Genomic DNA, 19596 nt, shown 5'->3' on the forward strand with positions numbered 1-19596 from the left:
CTCTGTGTCTTTGTTACCCTCAGGAGACAACATCTAAAATCACCTGTCTGGTGCCAGCATTCATTGCCATTGCCTCCTGCTCAGTTTCATGCAACTCAGCAATTCCCTCCTCATTTCCCTTGTGGGCAATACTCATTCTGGCTGGTGCTGTGAGTTGTGCTGTGCACAAGCATGCCAAAGCAAACATGGCAATAAGCAGGGCTTGTTTAAAACTATCAGGGAGCAAGGAAATCTGAATCTTAAGTTTCATGTTCTGATTTGACTATACTGACAACAGTATGTTTGTTCTATTTGGAGTTGCTGCTGTTGCAGCCTTAAGGGGTTTCCCCTCCACTCCCACAGAACACCTGAGCGGAGAAAGAAGAAGACTTGGGATGACATGTTCAGTGAGATCCTTCAAGCCAGTGCTGCATCAGACCATGAGCAGAAGTCCTGGAGGATGAATACTGCATACTGTATAGAGAAGGAAAAAGCAGACAGGCGAAAGGCCCAGGAGTCCCAGCAGAAAAAGGAAAGGGAGATGCACCAGGACATAATGGGGCTTCTCCAGCAGCAAAACCAGATGCTGCAGACTCTTGCGGACTTACTGGTTCAACAATCACAGCTTGGACGACTCCATTTTAGCACCTCCCTGTATCTTGCCCCGCCCCCAACATTCCAGATGGTTTCAGGGACCGCATTCCTACCCCTACTATACCATACCAAAGGACAGAAATGACAACCAGACAGAAAGAACAACCAGAACTTCACATATGCTGACCTATGAGAGCCACTGTTGCTGTATATGTAGCCAAAATTTATGTGAATGTTCTTTCCCTTTAAGTTCTGTTCCACTAGTTTTTAATGTATTTGCTTTTAACTTGCACAGAACCTTTTTTTTTTTGTAGTGGTTTCTATTTTTTGGAAAATAATCTTTGGAGTTCTCAACATATACTGCAGAATACCTAGCGGTACTGAAAGCACCCACTTATTTGCTATTGTATAGTGTGACAACTCTCAGGATCAGTGACCAAAAAAAGAGTAATAATCAAATATACAGCAAGCACCACAAAATTAATAGGGGCACTGTCAGTGTTTTATTTAAACATATACACCTAGCACTGCACAATTCTTAACAGGCCCCAAAACTGTAGGGCCAGGTAGAGTACAGTCCACCACAATGCATTACTGTGGCTCACTGTTACAGTGATCTTTCAGGGCATCCCTGAGTCATATAGCTCTGTGTTGAGCTCTTCTGATAGTCCTTGAGTCAGTCTGTCTCAGCAGACAGCCACGGCAACTTTTCCCCCTTTGCTTTACAGATATTATGCAGGACACCGCAGGCAATTATAACTATTGGGATGTTTTTTTTCACCGATATCCAATCTTGTGAGTAAACAACGCCAGCATCCCTTCAATCTACCAAAAGAGCATTCAACAATCATTCTACACCTGCAGAGCCAGTAGTTGAATCTTTCCTTGGTGCTGCTGAGGTGGCTAATGTTCAGCATCATGAGCCAGAGGAGCCAGGGATAGGCTGGGTCCCCCAGGATCACTATCAGCATTTCAACATCACCAATGATAATCCACTGGTTCGGAAAGAAAGTCCCTGCTTGTAGCTTTCTGAACAGTCCTGTGTTCTTAAATGTGACATTATCATGTATCTTCCCAGACCAGTCACCATTATTGTTGGTGAAGCATCTCTGGTGATCCATCAATGCTTGAATAGCCATAGAAAAATAGGCCTTTTAGTGCTGTACTCTGGGGCGACGTGGGTTGGTGCCAAATTAGGAATATGCATACCATCTATCACTCCACCACAGTTTGGGAACCCATTGCCAAGAGCCACAGTCCTGTGTAGCAGAAGACAATTAATGGCTCTGCACATTTACATGACAATGGCCCCTCACAGTGGATTTTCCAACTCTAAAATGATTTCTCGTTGCAGATTTCCTCCATGCGATCACCACTTACTTCTTTCACTGTCAGTGCAGCTCTCAGGGGTGAACTCGGTACACTGATCCAAGAACACAGCCTTGCACATCTGAAATTTCTGCAGCCACTGCTCGTTGTTCCAAACCTGTAGTATGATGCAATTCCACGAGTCAGTGCTTGGGTCCAGAAGCAGCGCTCCACCACCAGAAGCTACTCTGTGAATGCCGCCAAGAACCTTGAATTCAATTTGCCTGCATCCCACAGCAATCTATCCTCCACAAAATCATCATGTTCCCCCTGAGTTGGTTCTTCATGTGACTCTGTAAATACCAGAGGATCATGAGTCCTGTGCTTGCATCACTCATGAACATATTGCAGAGCTGTGCAAGTTCCATGCTTCCATCAGAGATGGCAGACTGTGAGCAGGGCGGCACGAGTTCATGTTTTTTTTAAAAAGATGTGAAAATGATGGAATATGGATGATATTATGGGGATGGAGAAAGTTGCATGCTGGGAAGTTGACTCCTTGTTCCCAGTCACCCAGGTACAACTCGTTCTTCCCTACTCAGCCTTGCCAAAACTTCCCAAAATACAGTGCCCTGGATGGTGGTGAACTGCACACGGGGATACCAACCCATGGTGCACCACACCATGCATCGACAGAAGCACTCCATGGTGAGTAAGTGCAGCAGCTTTATGAAAATGTAATTTGCATCAACCAAATTTGGTAGACATGGCCTTAGAGAAAGTTAAACTTCATTGGTACTTTTCTTTTTGTTAGTTTGACAACTAGGTTAGCTTTGGCACTAAAGCTGTGAAATGGGAAGTCTGAAGATGGCAAATGTACCCTGTGGATTCATAGACGAGTGTCAGGAGGTGAACCCATTAAAGAAGATTACACTATGAGGAGACAGAAAAGGGGATTCCTCTTTTCTATCCCCCATGAAGTTTCTTGGGGACAAAATGCAGTTAAATGAATAGCAAAGGTGAAGGGTCGTAGTTGCTAACAAGGTAGAAAAATATTGATATAGCACCTTTTATTCCCAAGTACAATTAGAGCTAATTAGAAAAGATTTAAAATCCTTAGATGAAAATGTTTTAAGTTACATGTTCATAAAGATTTTCCATTTTACACTAAAAATAGGATAAAATGCTTTTGAACGGGTCTCTCATATACACAGACCAGCACTAAAATTCTGGGGTGCAGGGCAGAAGTCAGGGATGCAGCAAACCAATGTAGGCTCAGAGACTGGCCTCTGATAGAAAGTGTTTTATTTGTTAATGTCCATGCAGAGCACACAGGACCTGGATTTTTTTTAAAAAGGGTCTTGGCAAGGAGATGCAGTGTCCTGGTACTAAAATGTATCCCTCTTGGAAGCATGGAGAGCTGAACTGATCATACTGGATTTGAAGCTGTGGTCCTAATGAACAGCAATGCTATCTAATCTCTGGTGAACAAGTGGTTAAATCTCAGCCCTACTTCCCCCCCTCCCCTAGCACAGGTGCTCAGATAAAGGGCTGAAAGTGTGATGGTTAGGGAATCATTGGAGAGTGTACATCTTGGGGAAGCCATAATGAGTCCCCACGCCTGAGGTTATAAAACAGAGCTGAACTTTGAGCCCTGGGGAGCTTTTCTTCTGTTTATAGTAAGAAAATAAATTTGAATTCTTAGTGTGTTACTTTCTAAGAAAAGACCTTGCTTATTGTAATGCTTTTCAGCGGAGTATTTGGTCAGGAATTCCAAGTATTTCATAGCACATGCACAGGAGGGGGGAAAAAGTGACTGTAAAGGATAAAAAAAAGTTTCCAATTTAATGAACTTTAAAAGATAGATTTTTTTGCTTTTGCAATCTTAAGATTTGGGCTTACAAAACCAGGATTTACAACAGTTTTTTTTTTTTCCAAAGTATAAACAAAGACACTCTAAGAAGCCATCTCAATTACAGCAATCTGAGTCCCACTATTACAGAAATGTTTTTCCACTGGTAAGATAGCAAAATATTAACACTTCCTTGATGCTACTTATACTTGTTTTGAAAACATTTCCCCCCTCCAATCTTCTTACATGCTTGTTAAATATTGTATCATTCACCATCAGAGTTTTCCCTTAGAAAAGCTGACCCTGACCGGGAGAGAGGAAATCATCTATGGCACATAATGGCTCTCCCCTCCTCCTAATTCATCAAGGTTTTTCAGTTCCCACAAGAGTAGCACATTCTTCTCCCTTCTCCTTCCCTCTCTCCTTCCATCATCCTTTCAGAAGCTCTCTCTGTCTTTCATTTTCTTTTTTCAGGGCATTTTACCTGTCCTCCAGGCAAGTGTATCTGTGAGGCAGTTACTCTGAAACCAGTGCTGGACCACAAGCTGAACAGAATGGTATTGCAAAAATGGCTTCCCAGACACAGTTCCTTATTCCTGAAAATCAGGCAGCCTTTGCTAGCACTTTCTAGCAACTACTAGATTCAGCAGAAGCATTTTTTTCTTTTATCAATGCTAACAGAACCAAACAAGTAATTTTTACTCCCTGTGTAACAGTTTTCTCTTTCCTCCCTAAATTCCTCTCATCTAATTGTGTGGGCAGTAGTACCATTGCCCCAGTACACCAAGCGTGCCAGGGCTGTTGGACTACTGCACTCTAGTAAAAACAGGGCCCAGCCAACATGACCCATCCTTCCAGGATGATAGACCAGCTTCACAGCGACAAGCTGCAAAGCCACCCCTCTCTGACACAAGACACCTCCTAAGTTTCAGCGTACCCACATTTAGGGGCAACTACTCTGAAAATAGCTCATACATACAAATACTTGTTGAGCTGGAATCCACAGGTCCAGCTGCAATTTCAATATTGCAGCATGGCAGAGGAAAAACCAACCATGTACTCCAATACCAGCCTATTTGCATAAGCTCTCTAGTGTGATGAATAAGACCAATTCTGATACAAATGAACAGCAAAATTGGAAAGGCTTGAAAAGTTGTATCAGATACATTATACATCCTTCCCTCCCTCCAATCTACAATAATCACCCTCTTTCTTTGATGGATTGCCTCTTGTAAGTACGCACACAGAAGGTAATGCTTTTGTTATACATCCCTGCATTCAGGGTCACGCTCCAGTGACAATGAACCAAAGTATGCCAGGCATATTCAAGGGTCTTTTTCTGTGCCACATTTTAATGGCCTTTGATTGGAGTTGGGTCTACATCAATTCACACTTCTAACACCAAACATCAATATCTCGGCATAACGATGCAACTGTATTAACTTTTTTTTTTAAAAAAAGTAGAAAGGTATCAGAGGAACAGCCTAAGTTGATTTTGGAAAGAGGCTTGTTTCCTACACTTTTGTATTCATATTAAAATTACTTCACTGAAGTACATCAACGTAAGTGCTTTATGAAGTATCTCCACATACATAAACAAGGAGGATATTTTCAAAACATGTCTGACACTTCTTTACTTTCTGAAGTGGAATACGGGGCCAGAGCGCTTTTTCCCATTTGCTCCCCTTTTCTTTAAAGAACACACTACACACCACTACCAGTGTGGTCTAATTCAACAATCATCCTTCATGAGACCGTAAAGCCTGTAATGTATAACAACTATCAATATGCAAAAACTCCTTTTCAGCAGATTACTTACATTAACACCAGTCATATTAGGTGGCTGGCTGAACAAACAACACACGTTCACACAAGAATAAGTCAACTGTCTTAATAAGGATTTACTTTAACAGAACCTTGAATGGGTACACTATACTCAGTCTCATTATCAGAGAGTTGATTGGATTTTTATACAGCACGAGCCATAGGCAATCTAAAATAGACTCACTGAAGAATGGAATGGAGAGTCAGAAATGCAACATTTTAGACCCCAGCTCTAGGTGCCTTTAATACTTCCTGTTTTTCTTTTTTTAAGGAGAGAGCGAGCACGCACCCAAGAGAGTGTGTGCTAAACAGATGTTTTGATTTATCATGTTTTTAACTTCTTTTCTGATGAAGAATTCTCTGAATCTGTGTCTTCAAACTCTGCTCTGTGCCTTTTCAGTCCTCCAAGAGATTGAGAGCTCTCGCTGTCTATCAGATGCAAGTTGCTGATATCCTCTTTTGTCCCCACACTGTAACTGTTAGAGTCCATTTCAGACAGGCAACAGTCTTTGTGCAAGGTAACACCTGTCTGTACAATGTTGCCATTATCAGCATTTAAGTGTGATTGTAGTCCTTGGGTTACAGTCTCCTGCTCTCCAAATCTCTGTCCATTGTTGAAGTATGAAGGGCAAGGATGTAAGTGGCCATTATTGTGATTTACACAGGATGTCTCAAGGTTTCTGTCCTCACTATCATCAGTTTGGTTTCTGGAGTAATGACCAGATCCACTACAGATGGCGGCAGCAGAGAGTGAATCCTTGGAAACAGCCAATGAGAGGTGGCTTGATGCTGGTTGACACTTCGGGCTGTTTTTCTGTACTAGAAGTCCTGCAGTTTGAGTGCATGGCTCTTCGGTACGACTACTTAGCCCTTTGCAGATTGCTTTTCCATTGAGCTTTTTAGTCTCAAAAGAATGTTCTGCAGACCCACTGCTGGTGTCTTGGGATGTGCTTTCTTGATCCTCCATCCGTCGCTGATTGTCGCGTTCGTGATCTTGACCATTACTAGAGTTTTCTACCATACCATATTCCTTTAAAGTTTCTTTGCTGTGGCTTTCAGTAGAAATATCTTGGGCACCTTGAGGAACTAATAAACTCAAGTTACCAGCATCTTCCTTATTTAATGAGGGTGCTGTACTGTGTCTTCCACTAGTTCCTGGTCTCCCCTCATCATTCTCCCCCTCTTCATGAGAGGATTCACCATCTTTACCAGTGGAATAGGATATATAAGAATATTGAAGCCATTTGTAAGCTTTGTAAATCTTTCTCTCTACTGATTCACTATCTGAGCAAGGAGAGGCCCTTTCTTTGAGGACCTCCATATTAGTGGAACTTCTTCCAGGTGAAGAAGCTGGAGAAGAAGAAAGGTCATCTACTTTAATCTGTGGGTAATCATAGATATCCTCACCTATGTAGGTGCTCACATTTTCTGGATTTGTACTAGTCCTCTCTTCCCTTTGCATTTTCTGTCGTCGTCTTAATGCATTGCGTTGACGTGTCGATGCACGTCTTTCATTCAATTCCTCTTCATCATCTGTGCTGCTACTACTGCTAGAACTGCTAGATTCATTCTCTTCAGGACTTGGGGACCTTGGCCGTGGGAAAAGGTCTGTGTCCAGTTCTGCCTCACAGGTATTCTCATCAGAATCAGACTCATTGGAAAGAGCCAGGAGACGTTTATCCTGATATCTTCTAAGTGCAGATAGCCTCTGTTGACGAGAAGCCACATCTTCTCTCGCTGGCGGAGATTCTGTTGATCTTAAGGTCCCTAAGTTATAGGCTGTTTCATCTGATTCTTCTGCCACTTGCGGTGGGGAGTGATGCAGAGAGGCAGAGGATTCGGATTCGCTATACCCGGAGCGTTCACTTACTCCAGCATGGAGCTGCAAGATGGTGCTTTCACTAAGATCACTGTCGGAGTCAGAACTCCAGCCTTCAATCTCCCGACGCACGAGGGAGTCAAAGAATGCCATCATTCGTGGATCCTCCTGGACAGACTGGTTGGCATAATCATGGGACAGACCACTGCCACTGTTCAACACAAGACTAATGTACTCTTCATGAGTATAGAGGCAACGTGAATCATCCTCAATTCTACCATCCAGATCTCCTGTGCAGTCAGGCTGCTTATAAGGACTCCAGATCTGTAAAAGAGTGAAACAGAAGAATACATTGCATATTATATATATATACACACACACACACACACACACTCACTCTCTCACTCTATTTTAAAATACATACTATTTAAAAGCATTTCAAATACTACAGCAGTACAAATGCAAAGATTATGATATATAAGATCATGTTTTAGACTTCACTGTCCCCCGCCTCCCAAACAAGAACTTATAGTACTTGGAGAACTGTTCCTTTCACCCAATTCCAGATTTTTTTTAAAAGGAGTTTTTCCTCCCTTGGCAGCTCACATCACAAATCTCCAATAGTTTCGGTATTTCAGACTATAATATTTCTTGCAAACATCAGTGTTCTATTTTTGTATAAATAGGTGTTGCTCTCTCACTATGGGTAAGAATACTTTGTTGCCTACAGTACAGTCTAACCAATAACGAAGGCACTTGTTTCCCAGGAAACTAGGATCACTTGTAATGATGTGCGATGACATTTCATCCAGTTGCATATTATATGTATATCTGCTCAGTGATCAGGATGCTCAATGCATGCAGGTAAAAAGCTGGATATTACTAGTACATCTGCTAAACAGTCCTGAATTAAAAGGTTATGTGAGAGATTGACTTCCCCATCCCTCGATGCACCTGATGTCAAGGGACTGCAGCAGATCTAGTCAAAAAGATCCCCCACTCCTGCATTCCCATGAAAGAGAGGGAAGTAAGAATGTTTAGATATTTATTTACGCTAACTTTGAAGGGGAGCTGGGCAGTGATGTTGGGAAATTTAGTCAGTCAGTGTCAACAGTCTTGGCTATGCTACTGGTGCAGAGCCCAGTGCTACTAGAAGTTTTCTTGATGAAAGAACAGAATACCAGTTCTCTGTCGGGATCTAAGGATGCACTAGCTAATGCAATACTTAGATCCTCTCACCTCTTTCTTTTATTTCTAGATGGAGACGCAACAAGACTAAAGCATTAATCTGGACTCTGACACTAACCACTATCACCTGGCTAATGATTAATATAAGTCCAATATTATAATTATGTATATATGTATTGTAGACAGAGCTGGTAGCAGCCCCTATACTCAGAGTTGCCCAGTGCTGCCATTGCAAAGACCCAATTTTCAGTCCCTTAGAATGCTCCTAAACTAATTGTTTGGGCTGCAAGTTTCCATGCTGGGTGTCTGCCTCAGACTGAAGTTTTTTTGGGAAAAGTTATAGAAAAAGTGGTTGAGCCATTTCCCAGAAAGAACAGGAAAAACTATACTGGTTTTGCCCATGTTAAAAAAAATGTTTACAACAATGATTTCATGGAGAAACTTGAGAACCTACATCCTTAGCAAGAATTTTAAATTTGTCAAAGAGGGAGGCTGTGTTAGGGATGTGCCTTTTGCTGTTCCTGTGAAAAGTGTCCAAATTTGGCCAAGTTATGAGCCTTTGAAATATTTCAGTTTGTAAATGCTTAGTGGAGACTCGTTAGAATTTGGCAGATAAATTCTCTGCCGATTCCATCTGTACTGAGCATGCTCCATCCTGTACCACATGCCTACTGGACTGCCATGGGCGGCGGGTGTCATAGGCTGGGGGAGGCTGTGCCTCCCCAAATGGCATGACCCTGCCCACACTCTGCCACCAGGCCTCCCCCTCCTGCTTTGCATGACTCCAGTCTCCCTATGTGGTAGCCCTGGCTCGGGCCGTGCCACCTGCCCTTCTTCCTGGCGCTCTGGGGCCCAAGGCCATGCCAACAAACCTCCTGGCACTCCTGGGATGGGGCCGCGCCGCCCCTCTCTCCCAGTGCTCTGGGGCTGGAGCTGCACCGCCCTCCCTCCTGGGGCAAGGCCTGTGGCCACAGTGAAAGGGCTCTGGGCTCCAGCGGGGGGACTGGGGGAAACATGGAAGGGGTGGAGCCTCGGGTGCAAGGGAACCCAGCCGGCGGTTCACTTGCCACCCATGCAACAGAGCAATGGAGCATCCCAGAGCTGCTGCTCCTTGCAGCCAAGGGCCATTGGAATTGGGAGCAGGGAGACTGAGGGTATGTCTACACAGCAAAAAAACTCAACAAATCTGCAGTTGGTCCATGCCAGCCAACTCTGGTTCACATGGCTTGGGCTGTGGGACTGTTTCATTGCTGTGTAGAATTCTGGGCTTGGGCTGGATCTGGGGCTCTCTAGGACCTCCCAGAACTTGGGCTCCACCCTGAGCCCAGAAGGCTACGCAGTAATGAAACACCCCTACAGTTTTGAATTTTTGAATTACAGGGACTTTTGAATTTCTTCCCCCAAAATATGCCTGCCTGTAAAGAACAGGAACTAGGTCCCAAGCAGTGAAAGAAAACTGATCTGGCCTGCTCTTGTGAAAGTGTCTCTGGAGGAATCTCTCCTGGTTCAGGAGCAATTGGGGTAGAGTTTCCCTTGTGGAACCTGAACTGGGTTTCTTCATAAACAAAATGCCTTGGCCTTTAGCCTGTCCTGTCTGGGTGACTACCACACTGAGGGATGTGGAACAAATGAAGATAATAAGCTTGGCAGGTAACAATCCCTAAAAGAATTCATCTCCCAGTAGAAAGAGGAGAGGAGAGGAGACAAACACTACTCCCAAATTTTGGTTTTAAAACCTGGGAGGGCAACAGATAGCTGAGTGCAGAATTATCTGCTTGATCAGGGACAAGGAAGCTTGGGATGATCATGCAAAGGGCGTAATTGAGCACTGGAGCTCTACTTACAAGTCTGAGCTGCCTTTGTTATTCACAGGAAGAGAAATGCAGCCCCAAGTGTCTCAGACTTGGGGAGAGGTCATAATCCAGGAAAATCCATGAGGTACTGCACATAATTTATATACCATGTCAAAATAACTGAAAAAAAGTTATGTTCTTAATGTAAGTGAAAATAATTAGAGCCACCTGACTACATCAGATTATCCTACCAAGCAGCAGCAGATAGCCATGTAGACATTGGCTTGTCACCACAGAAACAAGGGTGAAAAGATTTTCCTATACTTGACACACTGGTAATTTTCAAACAAGTGGAACATCACCACTCATTCTCAAACACCAAAGCTGCTATTCATTTTAGGATTTAATGCAAAAATGGCATTCATTTTTAAAACTCTCCCTGGACTCGCTTTAGTTTGTGTCCTATGGACAGTCCCTCTGTACACCCAGCATCCCCTGCCCAGCTTGACAGACCTCCTCTCTGGTTTCACAGGTGCTGGTGGGAGTGCCTCATCTGCATCTCTCTGTGTCAGACCATTTTTTCATTCTGTCATTTAATTGTAAAGGATTGCAGTTTGTAGGAAAGATGTTACTCTAAATAAAACTGCAAAGAGCAGCTATGAAACCAGTACCTTAACTCACTTCTACACTCTTCAAAACTATGTCCTCCCTTCAGAAACCTGCACTTGGAAAGAGAGAGCTATACCCAGGGGGTAATGCATCCAGCACTTCCTCTCTGGTAATATGGATTCAAACACACTTTAATCCTGAGCAAAATGAGCATGATGGGGCTCAATCAGGGCTGTCTGAAGTACTCTGGGTTTAACTATACCCTCAAAATAAACATCCAGATTTGAATTTAAAGCTTCTTACGTGCCATGTTTTCAGGTCTGGTGAACATCAAAAGTCCAAGCCAATGAGATACAGTCAAGTGGGTTCATTTTAAAAATCAAAGGCCAAAGCCACCCCTGGAGTAAAACCACTGATTTTATTAGAGTTAAGACAGAGATTAATTTGGCCTTCATTTGGGACCCAGCACTAAAATAGCAAGTGTGTTGGCAGAAGTGCATGGGAATCTCAAATAGCTGGTCTGTATTATACCTAGATGTTGGTATTGAAGTAAGGCACTGCTAACAAGTGCTAAATTTAGTAAAGCTAGTCTAAAAATTAAAACCCAAACAATTACTTGTATCCACATTTTAACTCATCACAGACCTCCTATAGCTGAGGAAATAGAACACTAGTCAATAGCTGAAAGGTTGTCTTTACATCTTCATTTAAAAAAATATAAAACAAGGATTTTTTCGAGTGGTAGTGAAGGGAAGGGAAGAGCTTTTAAGAAAGATTTGAAAACCAGTTTTAGAGGTCAGTTGTACATCTTCCCTCTCACTTGTAATATCATGACATCCCTGGGGCAGCTACAGCAATTACTTAAATGAAAGAGTCACAATAGGAAAAGATATACATTTTTGAGAGGCTTTAACGCAATAAAAAACTCTCATCTTTTCCATCCACCTGTTTGGTCTGCTTCTGCCCTCCACATGCATCTCTGCCACCTGGTCCTTTTCTTCCTCTTCTCCCCGGACAGACTAACTGGCTGCCTTTTTTCCTGGACATCATTCCCTCTGGTAGTTCCTGAAGCTTCTCATCCAAATACATAGCATGGACCCTTAGCAGAAGGAGCTAAATTGACTTTACCTTCTTACAGGCAGCTGCTTTTATTGGCCACCAGGCTTTTCTTTGCAATGAAGAGCCTGGACACTTGTAACAGGAACTGGAAACCAGGAGAAGCAACCAGCACCATGTAACCTACCTACTTTCCATGATGAGCAATTGCTCTGCAGATCAGTTTGATAACTGCTGCATGTAAGATGGTACCTCTACTAGGTTAGCAACCTTCACATGCAGTACTGCACTGCAGACCTCAGCACTGGAAATGAGCTCAAATGCTGGCAACAGACTTGAACTCAAGTCGTGCTGGCCCCTAAATGAGAAGGATAATTAGCTGAGCCAGACCGATGATGTACAACAACCAAAGGGCAAGAAGTTCTGCCTTTTTCATGTGTGGAGTTGCCTGGATTTTACTAAACTTTTTCCCCCCCAACTTGTGATCTTAAAGGCTTCAGTTTTTTCAAAACAGATAAGTAAGTTCCGTCACACACACTGTGACAACAGAAATTGTCTTTTAAAGGAAGCGCTGGAGCAGAGAGGTCTTTGAAAGAGTTACACAACCTAAGAATGAACACTTAACCGAATCAAGCTTTTAATCATTAGACAAAGAGGAAAAAAAAAAGAGTACACAAAAGCAACACAGGGGATGTGTTTATGCCAAAGTTAATCCAACAGACTAAGCACAGTCATGCAGGAAGGATTCACAGGGTAAAGGGTCAATATATCCCAAATCCAAAAGAGGGACTTTAGACTGTATGAATTAAGTTCACAGAGCCAAAAATTCCTCTGGCAGAATTGCGTTTAAATAGAAACAGGCAGTCTGTTAGAAATTGAAAGTCAATACGCTTCTAAAGACTATACAACAGACTTTGTCAAAATCCATATTTAGGATGATGCAATCCAGATATTTTCTTTTGTTTTAAATACACACACAAAAGTCTCTCAGGAGAATATAAATGAAAATGGAAACAAAGAAGAGGAGGAGAATGGAGGTGCAAAACTAAAAAAAGTGTCACAGAAAAAGACACGAAGAAGAAAGTGGAACTAGGATAAGATTCTAAAGGCTGTTAATAGTTGGAATGTGAATGAAGCGGATAGGGATGAGACGTGGCCCAAATCCTTGGGAGCATGGCCCAATGCCCAACTTGCAGACTATTAAAACATTTATTGGCAGGGTAAAGGTTAATTTGTAACTGACTAAAAGCATTTAGTTATACTCAAACAACCGCCATTACAGCCACCTGCACTCAAGAATGTTACAAAGCCATTCAGCAAATGGTTTGAAGCAGGATCAGTTTTCATGGTTAGAAATTTGGTCAGTCTAGGTCTGTCAACAGGAATAGTGAAACAGAATTACTTATTTCCATTGCAGTGGCATGCAAAGCATGGGAAGTGCTGTACAAACACCTAGGACAACTCAGGAACAGAAGCCAACTTATCTTATGCCCCCCCCACAAGAGAAGTACTTGATAGCAAAATAGGATATACCTCTGCATTCCATGTAGTTTCTGATAGGCACCGGCCTTCTGAAAATTCTACACATTTTTAAATGCAGACTACAGAGAAGAGACAATTCTAACATCTAGCAATGTCCATCCCCTCTTGAATACATACAAAGATATGGTAACTTATACAGCTCCACTTATTCATGTTGTCATTGTACAAGCACTTAATACGCTTTTGTGAAAAATTCGAAATGGACCCAGGAGGTAGTACCTGGGTGGGATATAGGCTAAGGTTCAGTTGTACTGAACCCTTCCAGGATGTTCTCATGAAATTTCAGCCCAAAATGTCAGAAATCATATGAGATAACTGATCATACGACATTTCTGCCAGTTCAGGCCAAACTCTCTTGAGACTTTAGATATGCTCCAAATAAAACTGGAAAATAGGTTCCTTTTTCTTCAGGTCCAAGCAGGAACCAAACCATGGGGGAAGATTCAAATCCACAAAATTCAGATCTGACCCTATGCCCCCACACCATTTGAAATTCAAAGGGATTTAGACTGAAAATTGGACTTTTGCCAGTCTCTAATAAAACACTATATTTAACTGAAAAAAATCTGCTATTAAAAAAAGTAGAGACAACATCAAACATCAGGAACATGGCACTGGTGTAATATGGATTCAAATATATGGAAAAAAAATGTGGCCCAAATTAAAGAGTTGGGTAAAAGACAAATGATATCCACTTGATAGGCTAGCCAACTTGAGCCATTGCCTTCAGAACACTGCTGCCAAACAGCAGCACTTGCTGATGATCAGCTAAGGGCTGCAGGTCACGTGGTGCTAACTGTTGTTCTGTATCCAGATGCTAAATTAAATTATATTAAAAAAAAGAAAGAGCTAAGAAACCCCCACACAGACATTTTCCTAATGTTACTTTTCTATGTATGCAATTACTGTTGTTGCCACAGGAATATGATTGCAAATGGCAGGGTATTATGAAGGGGAGAGTGTCCATAAGACAGACAAACATTAAAACATAGTCCATACTATGAGAACCCCTGCTGTGAAGTCATGACAACTCATGGGACACACGCCCTGTTTTGGGCCAGACAGATAAAGGGGCTAGCCCTCTTGGCATCAAACCTTGGCGGGGGTGGGTGGGTGAGTCATTAACAAAACTAAGGTGCTGTTTCAATATCAGTTTTTAAAAGGAAAAATGTATTTATGACAATGACTGTTCTCTTACCTTTATAATCTTTTCAACACCAGAGGAGCAAATCATGTAGGTATGGGGATTAAACCGGACCTGGTTTACAATTGACCGATGACCTTTCAACACCATAAAGGCACCATTAACAACCCTGCCGATCCCACCTAGTTAAACAGAAGAAAGAAGAAGGGAAATGAATTGGAGCACACTATATGTAACAATTCATCTTAACTATACTCTGTAACTCTTGGGTTGACAAATAGAATATCAAATCTCCACATAAAAGTTACTACAGAAAGAATGCTGCTTCACTGAGGACTATACCTCCAGCAAATCTGTCCTTGGAGACTACACACTTCAACCTCCTAAATAAAAAATATGGGAAGTTTTAGAACTCTGGGATAAGTGTGATAAACGTATTCATCTCATATAAAAGAACAGCAACATATTTAATTGAACTGCAAGTGAAGCTGGCTTGTTTGAAGCAGAAGACCAAGAGTCTAAGTTTGAGGCAGAGATAAATTCACAGATTGGTTCACCAATCATTGTGCCTTCCTTTATCAGTGGTAAAGATTGCAAGATAATTTGCAGGTAATGAAATGGAGCAAAAGAGCATTGTTCCACTGGGTGTGATTCCTTGTCATGAGGCAAAGGAGGTAATCCACACTGGCTACACAAAGGGGAGTGCCAGAAAACAATGGTAGTACCTGTAAGGTCCTACATTAGTGACTCACATTTAAGTGTGAGAAGCTCTCTGTATTTTATTAGGTCTAGTTCCCAATGACAGCTTTTCACAGATTTGATTCTTCAGTGTATTTATATGTAAGTATAATTGTTTTGAGAACACGCACTTGCATGTTTAAATAAGGAAATGTCATAATGAAGAATGTGAGCAAAAACAGCACTGTTCTTTGAAAGTCAAAAATGAAAACAACTACAGAGGAAGGAAAATGATCTATCAAAATATAACTCCTGAGGTCAAAATACATCTTTTAGAAAGCTGAACGTGGTTTACTGAGCTATGCTGCCTGCAGCAATCCTAACTTAAAAAAAACAAACAAACCAACCAACCAAAAACCACCCCCCAAAACCCCAAAAAACAAAAAAACCCAAACCCACAACATACACAGCTTGCTTGTTAGGTTTAAACTGAACTGCCTTTTCCCCTAAGTGGCTCTGCTCATCAGGTTTCTTTCCCCCTTTGTCCCCATATTTGAGCTACTTCAGAACAAATATGGTACTGTAGTTCGATTCCTATGTTGTCCTAATTAACTAGCAACATTTTCTCCTGAAATGGAGAGTAGTGAAATTTCCATCAAATGGCCATTTTCTGTAGGAAAAGCTGCACTGACACTAAATGGCAGCCAGGCTGCGGGGGAACCAAAACCAAACAATCTCAAATACAGCTTTTATAGCAGCCTTCCTTTGTAGCTTACGTGAATAGCATGGAACATGTATTCTCCCTTAGTGAAAGCTTTCATCAGCTGATTTCTATTCCTCTACCCCAGAAAGCTCACCTCTCAATCTGGCAATGCATAAATGAGGGACACAATGTGTGACAAGAACAACCCAGAATGAGAAGGACACAAAATTACTTGATTTAAAATGTAGGATTTATTCCATTTATGTAAATAACTCTTTCCATAACTTCAGTTTCATGGTACTTTATTTCTGGCAGAAGGACTTTTCAATGGTAAAAGTGAAGGGATGTTAAATCTGTGAGACACAATTAACTTTGGGACTAGAATGAACATACCACATTTGAGATGTATGCATGAAAGAAAGAGGCCATAAATTATTTTTAAAAAAACAAAACAGCAAGACAGAGACAGCCTGGCCAAATGCTTCAAAACTTACAAAATGGTAAGACCTCTAGTAACCTGAGAAATTTGCAAAGTTCTTTCTCCTCACCTACATCTCTTCTTGGGCAGTCACCAAATTGAACAAGGTGACATTTCAACTCATTTCGGCAAGTCTCCACAGAAAATACCAGTTATGACCCTCACCCTTTTCATGGTATTGTCCATGCTAGACATTCATGATCACATTCGTTCATGCAACTTGCCTTATTTCTATGGCATTCTTTCCAACCAAATCACAACTGTCAATCATTAGCATGCATCAGGCCAATTGTGCAAGGTTACACCAAGTGCATTTCTTGAAGTTCTTATCTTAGCTTGGTGGACAAACATTCCAGAAAAAAGCCTTAGGAGTAAAAAGGCAGAAGCTGCTCAGTAAATGTTTCCAGTACAAGTGATGCCTAGAAGGCAAGCTTTAAACCGTTCACTGATTCTACACACTGGCTACTTGAACACACTGTAGTACAAGATTCAGGTCTGATATTGGGAAATGCTTTGCAGAGGATTAGGAATGCTCCTAAGAGTCAGGCACTAGAAGTAAAACGGGAAAAGGAAGGATGGTCTTGCGGTTAAAACACAGGCTTGCAAGTCAGACACCTTGGGCTCTATTCCCAGGCTTGTCACAGGCTTCTTCCATGCCCTTGAGCAAGTCACTTCACTATGAGCCTCAGCTTCCTCATCTGTAATATGGTTATAATAGTTATTTACCTCAGAGTTATTCTGAAGATTAGTATTTGTAAAGTATATTGAGAGCTCTGGATGGAGAACAACATGTAAATGCAAAAGATCTTAAATACATGGGCATCCAGAACTTCACAGCTGTCACTATGCTGCAAAGTGTGGCCACTCAGAAATTCAGTGGCAATGGGAAAGGATCTCCAGTCATTCTGCTCCAAAACTGGAAGTCCTTATCATTTCAGCTAACAGAGACTCCACTTGCTGGATCAGACTCATCTAGCTAATCTAGTCCAGTATCCTGTGGCCAGTATCAAATGCTTCAGAGGAAGATGGAAGAAAGCCTAAAATGGACAATTACAGAAATATTTCCCTGTGAGCAGGTTATTCTAACCCTATCAGTTAACGGTAAGCTTATGCTTCCCAACACAAATGTTTATATCTCTTACAGTAATATTTTTATACCCTCCAAATGTTACTGATGAGATTGTTACCTCTTGTGACTTATGGGGCTATCCAAAAATTCATGGTCTTGTAGGTTGTTCCAGTTAGGGTGAGAAACTGGAGAGAGTCGGGTATTTCTTTGATGCAATTTTGTTTATTTACAAAAAAAATATACATAAAGTACTATTTCTCTGAATACAAGAGAAATCAAATGGGACAGTTCATTTGCTCGCTGTTCTAAGCCTGCCTTTCCAGCCAGCACTCTGTGCCCAAAAAGCTCTTTTCTAGCTTTCCCTCAGGGCCACATTACCAGCACTTCTGTTACTCTTTGCTTGGGTTTCTCTCCGCTTCTGTCACTGTTCTGTTTTTCAATCTCACGTACACACTCTTACTCAAACAATGCCTAGCTGAGCTCCTGCCCATATAATTCAAAATTCCTGAGTGGCCTTCGATGTGCCTTCATTTTGGCAATAGACATGGGCCTGTGTTTGGGGTAGTGGCCACTTAACTGTTTCAGTCACCTGATTCCAATGGCTTCTTTACATTTATCTTGAACGTAAAGTGGCAGTTACACTGGACTCATAGCAAGGTTTAGTTCAACCCATAAGAATAGCTATACTGCATCAGACCAAAGGTCCATCTAGTCCAGTATCCTGTCTTCCGACAGTGGCCAATGCCAGGTGCCCCAGAGGGAATGAACAGAACAGGTAATCAAGTGATCCATTCCCTGTCACCCATTCCAAGCTTCTGGCAAAACCCATAAACACGATTCTCATCCATTTATGTGTCGTATATGTCAGTTTGCTCCAGCACTTTGTTTTCACACAGCTCAGTCTCTGACAGTGGTGAAGGCTAATGCAAACAAGTTATTTAGCTTTACTGTAATGTACTAATGCTCTAATCAGTCCTTTTACTCCATAGTGATCTGGCAGACTCAATTCTAATAGGGTTTCATCTTCTAGTATACTTAGATTTTGGGAGGTTTTGGTGATTAGTGGTTCGAATTCCTAACTCCATCTTTAGTTTTATTTGCCATAGTTTGCTTCTTTCTGTTGGCTTCACTTGGACTGGACTTCTGTTTTATGGAGGACAACCGTTTGGCCAGAATAACCTCTTGTATTATGCCATTTGACTACACAGATTTTTTTTTCCCCCTTGCTGCCCTTATTTCTTTTTTGTTCAAGGGTATGCAGACCTTCTGTGACTGACTCTGCACGGTAATTTCAATATTCTTGTGTAATTATAGTATACATATAAACTGCTTCTATTTTGAGTCTGATGATTTAATTTCCACACTTTTGACTTGAGGGTGTTTTTGATTAGCTTCCTTATTTTTTTTAAATCCTCCTTTCCGAAAGTTTAGAATCAAAAAGTTTAACTTGCTTTTTATAGGATCCTTCCCATGAAGACTGTAAGTTTAGTTGTACTGTTGTCACTGTTACTCAGTGGCTCAACAGGGCTGGTAGCTACTTTTTGATCTACTTCTACCTCCTCCTACATGTTACTCAAAACTAGAGTCCATAATAGGTCTCCTTTTGTATGCTCCAAAACTAGCTGCTCCAAAGGAAGAAATGTTTAATTATGATTAATTATTATTATTTGTATTACCATAGCACCTAGTAGCTACAGTGTCCCAACATATTGGACTCATTTCTGAGAGTGGTGCAAGCACAGGGTTTATGAGACAAAGCTGGGTATTTCGGATTACATTCAGCAGAAGGCAATGGAAAATGGACTAACCAGCTTGGTTTAATTTTACATTATTATAGCAGAGTTTAATTCTTCTAGCACTGAGTTAATTTCTCTATGCTAGAGACCCTGGATTACAAATCTGAACAAAAAAAATTCTACAGGCTAATTATAGTTGTATTTAAATATCTTCAATTTCCTAG

At 41.6% G+C, this 19596-nt stretch overlaps 1 protein-coding gene across 1 annotated transcript in view; it reads right to left on the reverse strand.

Moving 5' to 3' along the window:
- Positions 1 to 3766: 3766 nt before the first annotated feature.
- The window catches only part of DCAF5 (DDB1 and CUL4 associated factor 5), a 109535-nt gene continuing 93705 nt past the window's right edge, over positions 3767 to 19596 (reverse strand). Inside the window, exons 8-9 of the mRNA XM_084630267.1 lie at positions 14763 to 14890; positions 3767 to 7700 (exon numbers count right to left, since the gene is read on the reverse strand). Of these exons, the coding sequence (XP_084486393.1) occupies positions 5883 to 7700; positions 14763 to 14890 (1946 nt within the window). The 3' untranslated portion in view covers positions 3767 to 5882. The remainder of the gene's footprint in view (positions 7701 to 14762; positions 14891 to 19596) is intronic.

This window comes from Lepidochelys olivacea, assembly GCF_965140295.1.
Source record: "Lepidochelys olivacea isolate rLepOli2 genome assembly, chromosome: 6".
In the NCBI taxonomy this organism is placed as follows: Eukaryota; Metazoa; Chordata; order Testudines; family Cheloniidae; genus Lepidochelys; species Lepidochelys olivacea.